Source organism: Orcinus orca, chromosome 10 (assembly GCF_937001465.1).
Source record: "Orcinus orca chromosome 10, mOrcOrc1.1, whole genome shotgun sequence".
Taxonomy (NCBI): domain Eukaryota; kingdom Metazoa; phylum Chordata; class Mammalia; order Artiodactyla; family Delphinidae; genus Orcinus; species Orcinus orca.
Genome location: NC_064568.1, coordinates 24,558,458 through 24,572,335, shown reverse-complemented (window position 1 = coordinate 24,572,335; position 13,878 = coordinate 24,558,458). Strand labels below are relative to the sequence as shown.

The 13,878-nt window shown below is 42.0% G+C and overlaps 1 protein-coding gene across 30 annotated transcripts in view; it reads right to left on the bottom strand.

Moving 5' to 3' along the window:
- Positions 1–1,724: 1,724 nt before the first annotated feature.
- MAGI1 (membrane associated guanylate kinase, WW and PDZ domain containing 1) overlaps positions 1,725–13,878 on the bottom strand; it is a 617,182-nt gene continuing 605,028 nt past the window's right edge. For 13 of the 30 annotated variants that reach the window (XM_033424840.2, XM_033424843.2, XM_033424845.2 and 10 more), the window contains 5 exons: positions 11,856–11,949; positions 11,662–11,725; positions 10,546–10,689; positions 8,098–8,236; positions 1,725–3,996 (listed from right to left, as the gene is read on the bottom strand). In XM_033424840.2, the coding sequence (XP_033280731.1) occupies positions 3,245–3,996; positions 8,098–8,236; positions 10,546–10,689; positions 11,662–11,725; positions 11,856–11,949 (1,193 nt within the window). In that variant the 3' untranslated portion in view covers positions 1,725–3,244. Of the gene's footprint in view, positions 3,997–5,929; positions 6,019–7,291; positions 8,237–10,545; positions 10,690–11,661; positions 11,726–11,855; positions 11,950–13,878 lie in introns of those variants that run through there. The other 17 variants (XM_033424853.2, XM_033424855.2, XM_033424859.2 and 14 more) reach the window with 4 other exon arrangements.

Here is a 13,878-nt window from a genome sequence, read left to right as displayed (position 1 = left end):
TCACAGTTAGGAGGTGATGAAACTCTTGGCTTGGCAGGTTTTGCTTTATCGCCAGGGTTCTGTGCAATACCATGCAGCTCAAACTTTCACATGCATTCATATTAGCTGGGGATCTTGTTTAAAGCACATTCTGACTCAGTAGGTCGAGGGCGGGGCCTGAGACTCTGAATTTCTAACATGCTCTCCACTGATGAGGAGGGAGCTGGTCCATGCACCAGACTTTGAGTAGCAAGGCACAATACTATCGCAAGACCATCATTCCTTCCCTTTCAACAGAATGGTATGACATTTCATCGCACTGGGAGCCAGACACTCTCTCTTGGTTACGTGACCCTGATATATTTGAGATAACACGGAGACAAGAAAGATATCAATCCAGAAGCAATCGTGGTTATGGAATGCATACATTTCCATGTATTTTTTACAGTAAAAATGCATTAAAAAATCTTTCACAAAAGAAACTTAAAAAATACATGTAGGGTGTTCAGTTCTCCCCACAAAATTCTTTCAGGCATTGACTGTGTCATGGGTGGGAGGGAAGTTCCTATAGGGTTTGATTTAATCATACAAAATACTCATCCATATCATCTCTCATCAAGACATGTACACGAAGTGTGGAACTAGGGAAAGTAGGCTCAAAAGAATCAGTCTCCAATTTAAGGTTACAGTAGTTCAGAGAAAACACTACCTTTCTGCTTAATGCATAGTCCCTGTACAGTACGATATTTCCAAAGCAAATCTGATATGTGGAACTCAGACGGCACTGCCACATCAAAAGTCTTCACAGACGGAGCCAAGCCCAGGTGGGTAGCACACAGATTTTAAGAGGTCAAGTATCATCTCTGACAACAAGAAAGACATCAAAATGTTAACTTCACGATGTACTCCAAAAATCCACCTCTTGATTTCATTTATTTAAAACTCTGGACCACAATTGAAAGCATCGATCATTTAACATCATGGATTTGGCTAGAAAGAGTGAGAGAATTTCTAGCAGTGGAGCCTTAGGAATAAAATCCCCAAGTTGGCTCTTAGGAAATTGATGAAAAAAGAACATCATTATTCAGCTCCGCCTTACCACTGTAGTTCAATGTACGCTCTGTATGGAAAACTCTGAAAATAAAAATAGCAGTCACAGACTTTTTCCTCTTTTTTAGCTACAGAAATGTACAATTGTGTCTGTTCCAGGAAAGAAACTTGCTTTGTGCATGTCCACACAATGACAGCTATTCATTCTAATGTTATGTATAAACCCATAAGTCAAATAAAGCTATGAACAATGTAATATTTATATATGCATAGTGTTTTATAAAAAGATTGGCCCACATACTGCTTTTCATCAATACAGAAAGAGCATTAAGTCCATAGCACACCACAAGAAATGAATGAAGAACAGAAATGCAAACAAGTGCTTAATAAATCACAAGCAGGCTCACCATGGAGGAAATGATGATATTCAAACCAACTCAAGCTTCAGAGAATTACTTATATAGTCTCCCATTTTTAAAACAGCTTTACATACCTGATTTAGTTTACAGTAAAATATATCCCAATGAATCAATTTGTTCCATATTCAGAAATACAAACACATATCACATTCCTCACAGCTAAATTTTGTGTCATAAATTCTCTTTTATACAAGAAAAAAAGGCAACAGTTGTTTGTTTTTAAAACAGGCTCTATTAATTACAATTTTTAACTCTGTACACATGGTAATTGGCTGGTTTTCTCCATTTTTTTTCTTTTTCCTTTTTTTTTTTTTTTTTAAACAGTACCATGAGAACAACAGTGATTGACTTGCAAAGTTTTGTGTCTGTATGGAAAATGCAAAACAGTACTATGGAAATACACAATGCATCGTAAGCAGCGGTTTGCTGCAGTGGTCCAACAGGTACAAGCAAAGGTTTTGGCTCAGCTAGGCAGTAATCCATTTCAACCGCATCCTGGGGCTACAGCCGACCCAACCAAACCTCCTGTGAGATAGCAAAAGAATGGGTCTTTTATCAAAGAAAAATCACTATGTTTTGCTCTGTCGAAAGACTAAAAGAACAGGGTCATAAGGGCAGAGGTTTGCCAGCTAGATCTAGAACCACTGAAATCGCATCCTTCTCTCCCTTTCAATCATCCTGGAGACTTTCATTATGGTTCCAAAGGAAAACTGGCATTTCTAAGAATGAGCATGCCCAACCCTCATTTCTTTTAAACATTAACAGAGAGGTTCCTTCCAACAAGGCTTACTTACTCCCTTCTCCCCAGTTTGGCAAAGGGCAAGCGCGGGCTTACGCTAAAACGGGGGAACATACTTTCTGTACTGGCAATTCTTAGGACTCCTCACGCCAGGCACACTGTCACCCATTCCATCTCCTGTTCCGCCTCAAATCAGGCAAGACAACACAGAAGGTGTTTGTTATCCATTCCTTCTAGTAGTTGGGCAAAGCTGTGATGGCACTGCCTTAATGAAATCTTATTAGATGTTGGCGATGCTAATGAACCTGAGCATCTGTGCTTGGGCTGCATTGGGGTAATGGCGGCCAACCTTCTCCTCCTGGCACCTTTCTACGGCCAGGGAGAGTACGAACTGTTTTCTGAACCAACTATAACTTGAGAACATAACATTTCTTTGTGCTGTGTCGTTTAACTATAAATATCCTTCATGTGCGATAGTAGTCTCTTCATACAGTTTCTTAATTTTAGGATCGTCGGCAATCCTGATCCATTCCAAAGAGTCCTCAGCTTCTACAAATATAATTTTTGCCTTTTTGCTCTTTTCTTTTTTTCAAGAAAAACTCCTAACTACAGTATAGCACTACATCACTACATAAGTCTCTATCAAATTAATTAAACTTCATCAATGATTTTCCTTACTTAGAGAAGATGATCAACAGCCCCATTTTACCAGGAGAGAAAAAGGTCGCTCCCCCCAGAAGGGAACAATTCTTGACAATTCTACAGTTTATGTAGAAACAAAATTTATATCCCTTGGGGGCAGCATTTGGCAAATAATTTCCAAAAAAGTATGCATTTAAAAATACTTTCTTTAATATGATACATCAGGCACAACACTTTTCATATATATATATTTTTTTCTTATAAGATTTCAAATGCATCAAATGTTTGTCGCAAGTCAGAGAATCATCAGGCTGACGTCAGACGCTTCACTAGGTAAGAAACTAAATCATTTCAGGTCTGTGAGCTTCCTCTTAGAACCTTTGACACGGTAAAGGCTGGAATGTGATTCAGGGTCTCAGATACTGAGGTCGGTGCTACATTCTTTGTAAGGTCGCCTTCTCTGCTCCGGGGGATGTCTGGAACTTCGGCCGGCATCCTGTTTCAGACTTGTCTCGTCCCTCTCTCGGTGGCCGCCTTTGTCCTCTTTGCTCCTTTTCTCCAGGGACCGCTCTCTCCTCCGCTCGGGGGACCTGGTCCGCCGCCGGTCTGTGGATTTGGCTCTCCTTTCGGGTGAGCTTCCTCTCTTGCGCTCCGGAGATCTTTTCTGATCCAAGAGTCTCTCGAGAGACCTCCTCCGCCGGCCGGGGGAGCCGTCCCTCCGGCGGGTTGGGGACCGCTCTCGCCTCCTCTCCGGGGAAGCCTCCCTCTTCTCCTGCTTCTCCCTCCTCTCCAAAGTGTTGTCAGCGCTCCTCGTGCCCTCCCTCCGCTTCTCCGGGGGCCTCCTCTTGGGGCCATTGGTCACCATCCGCTCGGGTTGGGCATCTCTTCGTCCCTCGGGTGCCCGGTCCTTGGGTCGGCAAGCCCCACTGTCGGGTTTTCTAGAAGTTCCGTTCCATGTGTGATGTTCGTTGGGTTGTCTGCTATACTCTCTGCTGCCTTTGGGATCTCTCACGTGTGCCCGCTTTTCCCCATGTGGTGATGATTTGTGAAGATCGGGTGGATAACTGGACTCCAATGATGGATGTTGTCGGCGGTCGGGGGGCGCGGCCCTCATTTCCGGAACACCTTGTGGACCGGTGGGAGGGCCGTTCCCGTCGCTGCTGGGGTCTGCGAGGAAGAGAAACCAGAGCAACAGTTTGGTACCAAGGACCTCGGCTCCTGTCTCCACCCGCACACGTGAGATCCCATTAGTCACAACAAACAAACGACTGTTACAGCAGTCAGAATCAAAGCCAACTGGCTCTTGGTTAATTTAAGTATAACTGTAACTAGTCAGGGTTAAAAAACTGGTACTTGTGGCTTTCCACAGCTAGTCTACTGTTCTTTATACTCATAGACCATTAAAGAACTTGTAACATCAGTCATGAGTTTAGTCTTTAAAGGCACAACCCAAATAGTCTGTCTAAAAGTATCAAAATGCCCCCACCCTATCTCCTGCTCTTTTTTCCCCACTCTACCCCCCTTCCTCCCTGATCCACCCCCCCAGCCCCCAGCCCCCATGACAGAAAATATTCCTTTCTTTAAAGAATACTTGTTTTAATTTGCTTTAAAACAACCTGGGCTATTGACCTGGAGGGTCATGAGAGAACTTTCTGGGGGAATGTAAAGAGTTGATGTTTTGATCTGGGTGGGGATTAAAGGCGTGCATAGAGAGGTAAAAATTCACTGCACTGCACCCTCAGGCTTTATGCATTTTACTGTAAGCAAAATATACTTCTTTTAAAAAAAAAAAAGTTATCCAGCCTGGTGATTACAGAGGCAACACAGCCAGATGTTGATGATGGGCAATTGTGACATTATAGGAGGGTCCATTTAACATTCTCTCTACCTTTGTGAATGTTGTTCAACTATTTTCTTTACTTTTGCATAAGTTTAAGGAACTGTTTTTAAACTGTAGAGTCTGCTGACAGATAAAAGGGAGTGGAAGAGAGGCCGTCAGGATCACATTTGACATTAGATGGGGTTCGGATAGAGGCACTTTTCTTGATGCTATAGAAGCAGCCATAATTACATCTTTGAGCCGTGAAGTCACTGGACAGCTTCTTACAACCTCAAGTTGTCTATAGATTGAAAAGCAGGGCAACCCATAGGGCTCCTATTTACTGTTAAACTCCTTGAAATGACGCTGCAAATGTTTTAGGTAGCATCCCGGATGTATGACAGCTCTTTTCAAAACAGGGATGCTTTGTCACACCTAAACCCAGTAAGTCATACACACTATTGCATTCCAGGCAAAGCACCTGAAATGATGTGCTGCAGCGTGGAGGGCAAACCAGGGCCACAGTCACAGGGGCGAAGGAATCACGGGTGCCCCCTTAAGGATCTTTCATGAGCCAACAAGGTCAACATTAAGCAACTAGTCTCTTTCACGAACCATCTCCCAAAACCTAGGGTGGGTTTTAACAAAAGCAGGAATATAGCCTAGAGCAGGAATCAGTAAACTTTTTAAAGGAAAAAGTTGTAAAGGGCCAAAGAGTAAAATATTTATGGTTTGGCAGGCTGCATAGTTTGTCACAACTGTTCACCTGCCACTATAGTGCAAAAGCAGCCACGGACAACACATAAAAGAAACGGGCATGGCGATGTGCCACTAAAACTTCACTTACAGAAACAGGCTGCGAACAAGATTTGGCCCGTGGGCTGTCATTTGCCAAGAGATATCTGAGTAGGAAATCTCATCTTCCTGTCTATCAAAGCCCTATCCCTCCAAGTGAGAGCTTTGTGATCTGAGGTTTGTTTTTTTCTGAATGCTGGGTAGACTTCTAGAATTAACACACGCAGAAGCTTATGAAGTCATTTTAGGATCTAGGTGAGGAAAGGGGCTTCAATGACTATCATAAATCTAACCTTGGGATTTCTTACACCTACTTTTAAGAGAAGGGAGGGTAAGACTTCCATAGGGTCAGCGGTGTACTTACAATTCAAAGAACGCAGGGTGCTCAGAATGAATTGCCAAACATATCAAAATAGAGCTAAAGCAGAAGCAATGAGGAAATTAGGCCACAGCACAGAAACACCTAGTATTGATTGAGCTACAAACCGTAGTTTGATTATGGCCCATAAGGTAGAAGCAAGCCTCCCCGAGCTTTTCATTTCTCATACATGCAGCGATATTAGGAGGTATCATCGCTGTAGGAGGGAGGGCCCAGCACCAAGAACAGTCAGAGAGAAAGAGAAAGAGAGAAAGAGAAAAAGTTCAACGTTTAGATTCCCTATAACAAAGAGGAAAGAAAAAAAAAAATCTGCATTTGTTAACATAGGGCAAAGAGAGTTTATTTGTCCAGTCAGACAGTCTAAGGCAACACTCAAATAAGGCTGCAGAGACCAAAATCGAACAGTGACATTTTCAGACAGCCAGATAAGGTGACTCGAGAAGCCAGACAATGGATGCATCCTTTTTTCTTTTTGTCTTTTTTTTTCTTTTTCAAACAACTGGAACAATGACAGGCTGGCATAGGAGAGCATTAACAATAAACAACAAAGGAACAAAGTTCCCTCCCTCCATCCCCCCTCCCCCAAGACCACGGCAGTTAAATTAAGTACAAAAAACTCATTACAAAAATAGCCTCACAGAGAAGCAGGTTCCAATCAAGTCAGAAAAATATTGGAACTTAACATATTATAACCCATTTGTGATTCTAATCAATAGAATTAGAGAGATTTAGTCCCAATGACACATGGAGACATTACAGTAGCACAACCCTGGCACGTTCAACCCTTCTTGGAAAAAAACTGTGTATTTCAATGATCTTTATTTTTAGCCCAAAGAACATTTGTTAGTGTTGGATTTTCATCCTCAGTGCAACAGACATAGGTTTTGAGAAGGTACACAGGTTACTGACGATGACTCGCAAATGAAAGATCACATCCAACAGAAGCATAGGGAAGACAGAAAAGGGAGATAATGTTACACAGTTTCAGTGGCATCGATACACCTATGGTCAAGGTTTAGTACAGTACACAGCTGTGGCATCTTAATGTTGTCAAAATACCTCCCCCATGGTTGGCCATGTCTCAAGGGGCCTCATCTGATCCCCATCCCATCCCATCCCACCCCCCCACCCCCGGCCTTGGGCCCCTTGTATTTTGCGCCTGCATGAATGCCCAACACCTGGGAAGGCTGTCCTTCAAAGGGGTTATCCTTCTCCTTGAGCTGCATCTGAATTAAGTATCTCATCAAGTCCAAAATGCAACTGGGAATTGTGCCAAATGACTTTCAGAGAAGAGGGTGACAACAGATAAATCCCTAATAAAGGGGACCAACGTATATGGGGACCATTCAATCACAGTTTCTATAGAAACTTTTGTAGACCTTTGGTTGGGAAGAAAAGCCCTACATCTAGGGCATAGCTTTTTTTTTTTTTTTTTTAATTTTAAACAAGAATCTCAAATAAATAGGATGTAATTATTATAATATACAATATTTCACCATCAGAACACTAGGCTAGGTGAAGAGCATTACTGTTTAGTCAAATCATGTCTACAGATATGACAAAGGAACTCTATGTAAAAGCTGGCTTTCCTCACAGGAAAGGTATAGTAATGTGTTTCCCTCATGATGGGCACTGGGAATCGATTTCATCCTTTATCACCTAAAAACATATGGTTAATATACCAACAGTTTTGTTTGTTTTGTAGCAGTGGGCTCAGGTGGTCTGATGTGGGGTAGGGACCAGTGGGGGGGGGGGGATGCAGAAGTATTGCATACAGAGCATCAAGGAGGTGAGCAAGGCCCCCAAATCATCTCCAAATTTCACGCCTCTTGAATAAAGATATCAAGTAACCAAAAAAGAAAGAGAGAGAAAAAAAAGAATTGTGCCTCAACATATCACTCAGGAAACCTGCTTTCCTGCTTCTTAAAAGGAGTAGAGTCATTTTGTGCTAAGAATTGGATCTGAGAAACAGTTTGGCACAGTTCAAACAAACATTCCTTCGCTCTTGGTCGGACTAGACAAAATGTTCTCTCTGATTATCAGAAAGGGGGCTATAAAGAGCTCGTCTTAGGCCATGCCCCAGTCCACGTAAGCAAGCAAAAGGATGAAATGTGTAGAGATTTCAGAACAAGCGAGGCAAATAATCACATGGTGCGAGAGGCTGGTAAGACACTGGTGAATAGGGGAAACAAAAAGACTTTCCTGCTGCAGTTCTGGAGACAAATTCATGGAGTCATGCCAGGGAAGGAAGGAATGTTTTCATAGTTTGACCCACCATATTCTGGTACGGAGCCGTCTCCCCGCTTCAGAAACAGACGCACTCTGCGGCCACCATTCTTAATCAGTTCAATAGCCCGAGAATGCTTCATGTTTTTGGTGGTCTCACCATTGATCTCTAAAATTTCATCACCAACCTGCCAAAGCAAGAGAGAGCCAAGGGAGAAGATCACAAAAGGGTTTCACCAGCTATTGAGGTGCTTTGTAATTTTAAATTCTTTCATTTATTGACTCACTAACTATTTACTGAACATGTTCCAGAAAAATCTTCTATTGTTTAGGATACAGCAGTGAAAAACCCCCCAAATCCCTGTCCTCATGGAGATGGTATTCTAGTGGGGTAAAGACAATAAGAAAATTATAAAAATGCATGTACACTAGACAGTGTTAAGTGCTAAAAAAATAAAGTAGCAAAGGGAATATTAATTGTTGAGGGGAGGCGGATGTGGCAGACAGTTTCTAGGATGGCTCCCAATGGTCCCTGCCTCCTTGAATTCATATGCTGTGTAATCCCCTTTCCTTCGGATGTGGGCTGGAATTAGTCACTTACTTCTAACAAACAATATGGCAAATGTGATGGGAGGTCAATTCAAAGATAAGGTTACAACATGGTTTTGGCTTCTGTCTTTAAAAAATATTTCATTTATTAAAAAAAAATTTTTTTTCAGCCACAACTCACGGCATGCAGGATCTCAGTTCCCTGAGCAGCATTTGAACCTACACCCCCTGCAGTGGAAGCACAGAATCTTAACCACTGGACCACCAGGGAAGTCCCTTGGCTTCTGTCTTACTTGTCCTCTTTTGTTCTCTCAATTGTTCATTCTGATGTATGCTGTGAGCTGCCCTACAGAGTCTACGATAAGGAAATGAGGGATGGCTTGGGCCAACAGCCCAAAGCGCACGAGTCCTACCAACAACTCTGTGAGTGAGTTTTAGAGGCAGATCCTTCCCCAGCTGAGCCTTCAGATGAGACCACACTCCTGGCTGATACACTGATTGCAGCATTTACTAGGAGTCAGCGACTATGCCAGGCACTGGAGGCAAAGGAGTAAACAAGACAGGCCAGATCCTTGCTCTCATGGAGCACATATTCTAGAAGGTAGAAGAGGAAAGGACTGGCTTTGGAGTTTAAAGGACTAAATTTGAGTCCTACCACTTGTTAGCTAAGTGATCTTGGCTAAGTCCTTTACTTTTTGGAGCTCACCTCCTCATCTGTATAAGAGGAGGATAACAACCCATGCCTACCACGCTGAGGGGGTCCAATCGAATATTACAATATGTCTTGTGAACTGTACAACATTACACAAAATATCAGAATAGTGGTATTTCTTTCAATCGGAAACTTTTTTAAGTGAGTAAAGACATGGAAAAGCATATGCCATGTGTCTGAAATATAAACAAAAGGAATATAAACCACCATATATGCACAACTTATGCATGTGTGTGCATAGAGGAAGGATATACAGGAAACTGGTATATTAGTTTGACCCTGGAAACTATATTTTTACTATGCACCAGTTTCCTCTAATTTTTAAAAATCACATTCATGGTCTACCTTCTCAATTAAAAAAAAAAGCTCATTAAAAAATTCAGTCTGAAGAAACATAAAATTCAAGATTCTGTCTTAAGTTACAAGCATTAAATTCCCCACCTTTGGTCACTCTTTTCCCTCTTTCTGCTCAGGGCTAATTTTAATCACTTTTTTGATTTCCTGACCTGACTCTCAATTTCTTTAATTCCTTGCAAATTGTTCCCTATGTATGTCTCCATCTCTGCCCCCTATCTCTAATGAGCAGATGATTTTTTCTTTTCTAATCATCTGATCTGCCCAGGAGAGCAACATATTCACACGTGGTAAGAGGTATTAGATATCTAAACAGAACAGATTGGACTTCTGGCACATGTGCATTTAAAATTTGCAGCTTTGATGACTACCTAGTGACCCTGAATAGTCACGCCACGGACTCCTTGGCCCTCCGCTAATGCAGAGTGTTAAATCATTCCCGAGGCCTAGGGGGAGGCGGCAGTGGCTAGCTAGAGACTGCATGGAGCTCACCACCCAGAACCTACAGAACCACACGGCTTCCTGCTCTTGAAGCATGCTGGGATACCCAGGAATCCCTGGGAAGTGATGTGCCTGCCCTATGAGATTAAGTAAAAGAACTATGGAGATGGGATTCAGACAATATCCATGTTAATAAGTTCATAAGTGACTTTAATCCTTCACTCAACCTCAGAGTGGGAAGAGCTCACCTAACTTTAGCAGCTACAGCTAACTATGCTTGAGGGAGAGATTTATGCTAGGGTGGGAGTCCTGCACTTGGAGTGTCCTGAAAGCTTTAGAAACATGTAATTCTCATGAACGTGCAGGTTCTAACCATAGGATGTCAAGAAGTCACTGCAGATGACTTCTTTATGTCCACTCCAGACGCCTCTCCCTACTTACCCTCATCTTTCCACACCTTTCTGCAGGACCATCCTCTGCTAAGCGCAGAACATAGAGGTCCATGTTATACTCTCGGCCCCCTCGAAGACTAAAGCCAAATCCCTTGGCACCTCTTTCCAGTTCCACAGTGTAAAAATCTTGCTCCTGTTCAAAGAAATTAAGTGCAGTCATTCTGGGAGGACTTAAATCCACACACATTTCTCTCTCCCTCTTCCCCAACATTCTCCATTATGCTCGTTTGACACAAAGGCACAGTTTCTATCCCCTCCTTGGTGGTTCTTGATTGTTTATTAATATCAATTAACCTTAGGAGTTTGGAGATCTGGAATGTGAAAACATTCATGAGTGTGCATACAGATTGCGTGCCAACACGCATATATTAAAGTTTAATCGGTGAGGCTGCAACTTGCATTTGGGGCAGGAAAATCCTTCATTAAATAATACCATCCAGCACATTGCTGGGTATTCAGCCTCCCTGCCCAACGTCTGAAAACATCTCATCATTAGGATACCAACAACTACCTCCACACATCTGGACAGTGGTATCCATGCTGATTAAGGAGAATCAGGAATGGATTAGGGAAGGCTCTGAGAAGGCCAGTCGGGGGGGAGAAAAAAACCTATTAAACTCTGTATCACCCCATGTTTCCCAAATTTGCTTCACCTGCTATTACTTGTGCACCCCCCATTACCACCTTGTGTGACAGCTGGGTAGCTTTAAGGGGTCTCATCTGAAATTCACAAGTCTGAGAAACACCTTAACAAAAAGACATTTTCTTGACATAAATGCCTTTATGAGTACCATGACGAGACATGAGCTGTTTTGCTCTTTCTCTGATCACCAATCCTTGAGACAATTATAGCTTTTTATTTTGTTTGGGTTTCCCCCCGAGCCCTGCCTAGAAAAGGATGTCCAGGAATATCTTTCAAAGGTAGTAAAATAAAATGTCATTTCCTTGGTAAACCAATATGAGTACATGTTTAGTACATACCCCTCACAAAAAGTTATTTATCTTAATTGAGGGTACCTTTTAGAAGATACCTGGTAAAAACAGCTTTAGCAAGTTGGAAGGAAACACACCAAGCAAACAAGGAAGAAAGAGAAATGGCCCTCACCTGTGTTCCCTGGGGTGCTTTGAACTCAAACTGAGATTCCGGCTTTGGTTTGGTGGTATTCCTGCTGAAGCGAGAGAAGAAAGTATAAGAGCAACCCACGGGGAGACAGAGAAAGGATCAAGGAGGAGCATCGTCACGACAGGAGTTACTTTTTCCCCTTGAAAGTAACAAAAGAAACCAAAGCCATGTCTGACCTGGTCTCCTGGGCCCCTTGCTGCGAAGGGGCGTGTGTGGTGGTGATGGTGGCAATCTTCTCCGCATTGGTCAGCAAAGTGGCATTCGAAGACTCTGCAGAGTAAGACGGAGCATCAGGAAATGAAGGCCCCAGAGAAGACACTGTCACACCAGGAGGTGTGCAGAAGCCTCACCTGTGAATTCTATCTGGCTTCTCCGTCACCACTCCAAAGAGTTTTGAACTGAATTTCTCAACAAGAGTTTAAAGGACCATTCTAAGATCTTCTATGATGTGAGCCACGTACACTCCCATTACCCTCCTCCCAATCAGACATCTCCACAAACGAAAGGAAGAGTTTACCCGAGAAAATGGTACTTTAAAATTGTAGCCAAGGTAGGTGCCTTTCACTCTTCCCCCATCACTTATAAAGGGCAGGCCCATCAAATCACAGCACCACACCAGAATTATTTCCCATAATTCTACAGGCTGATGATGTCTCTGCTAATGTTTCCTGCAGTTTTTCAGCGATCTTTAGTGAGTCTGTTTGATTTTCTCATGTGACTATTAAAATCAAAAGTGCGCTAACATCTTGTTAAACACACACGCACATAACATCTACTTTCTTCCCCAAAGCTTTTATAAAATGAAGCACAACTAAAAATGTGGAATTCTTGTGAGACCTCGCCTAGATTCACTCATGAAGAGTTCATTTTAAAACTTGCATTAGTTAGAGCTGGAGTTTATAAATCTAAGTTGTACAGATCAGGAAGCCACCCTAATGTAATGGATATGATTATATTCTTATGAAAATTGCCTTTCTTCTCCACTAAACACATTCATAAGCAACTTCATTGATCTCTGGGAGTTTGGAGACCCAGAATTTGAAAACACTCATGAACATGCCTACAGATTGCAAACCAACATGCATATATGAAAATACAATCATTCACATTGTAATAGTTATATGTTCTATTACTAATTATTTCTCCATTAAGGTCAAGGCAGATAGTAAGCAACTATGAGCAAGTTACACTATTAATATTTATTTTTAGGTTGACCGTTTGGAACTTGGCACACGTTTTCTAATCAAGAAAATGCTATTGTGGTGGTGAAGTTCTTAGATTAGCCTATAAATGCCCATTTAATTCGAAGTGTGCTGTGAAATCCAGAAGTGTCTAGGAGCCCTGTGGTTCACAGTAGGCACTCCAGTGTTTGTGGAATACATGTATCTACCCATCATGTATAACCGAGTTTCTATGGACATCTCACTAATCCTAAATTTTTGGGATTTTACTTTCCTAAGGTAGAATCCCCCAAAATCTTCCATTTTACTTTCCTAAAAATACTACTCAGATTAGGTCTTACTTCCTGTTATTTTATTTTCATTACACATCGGCGTTAAAAGCAAGGGCTGGAGATCAGACCCAGGTTCAAATCCCTTTGTCCCCCACTCATTAGCTGTGTGCCTTGTTTTCCTCATCTGATAGAAGGGGATGATGACAATAATTCCCTTTTCTTGGGTAAAAATATATGAAATGTTTAGCACAGTACCTGACATGCAGTAAGCACTCAATACACACTGACTGTAGCTGTGGCCCTTGCTACTACTTCTACTTTGTATTTATTACTGTGGTAACGTGTATAAGTTATTTAAACTCTGCAAAATTAGAAAGTTGAAATACGATTTTAACAGTTTCTATTCCAGCTCTAAAGATTATGATCTGGACAGTGAAGGCGCAAGATTAGTAAGAAAATGTAACTATATCAGATGAACTAAAATGTGAATCCAGTTCATGCTTTAGGGTGATGTCTCCCACAGAATCTGTTTTACCAAATGTTGCTCCAGATTCTGAGGGAACAGTAATCTGTGGTCAAATAGGGTGAAAAATAGTGGGTGACACAGAGAGAAATGTTTTTGTGTGTCTGTGTTTTGTTTCTCCTGTGGACCCTTAACTGTGCCAATACGCTTTGTGACCCTCCAAGGTGGGGAAGTGGTACTTCTTAAGCTTGTCAGGCGTAATAGTTATAAGGTCAGATTCTAG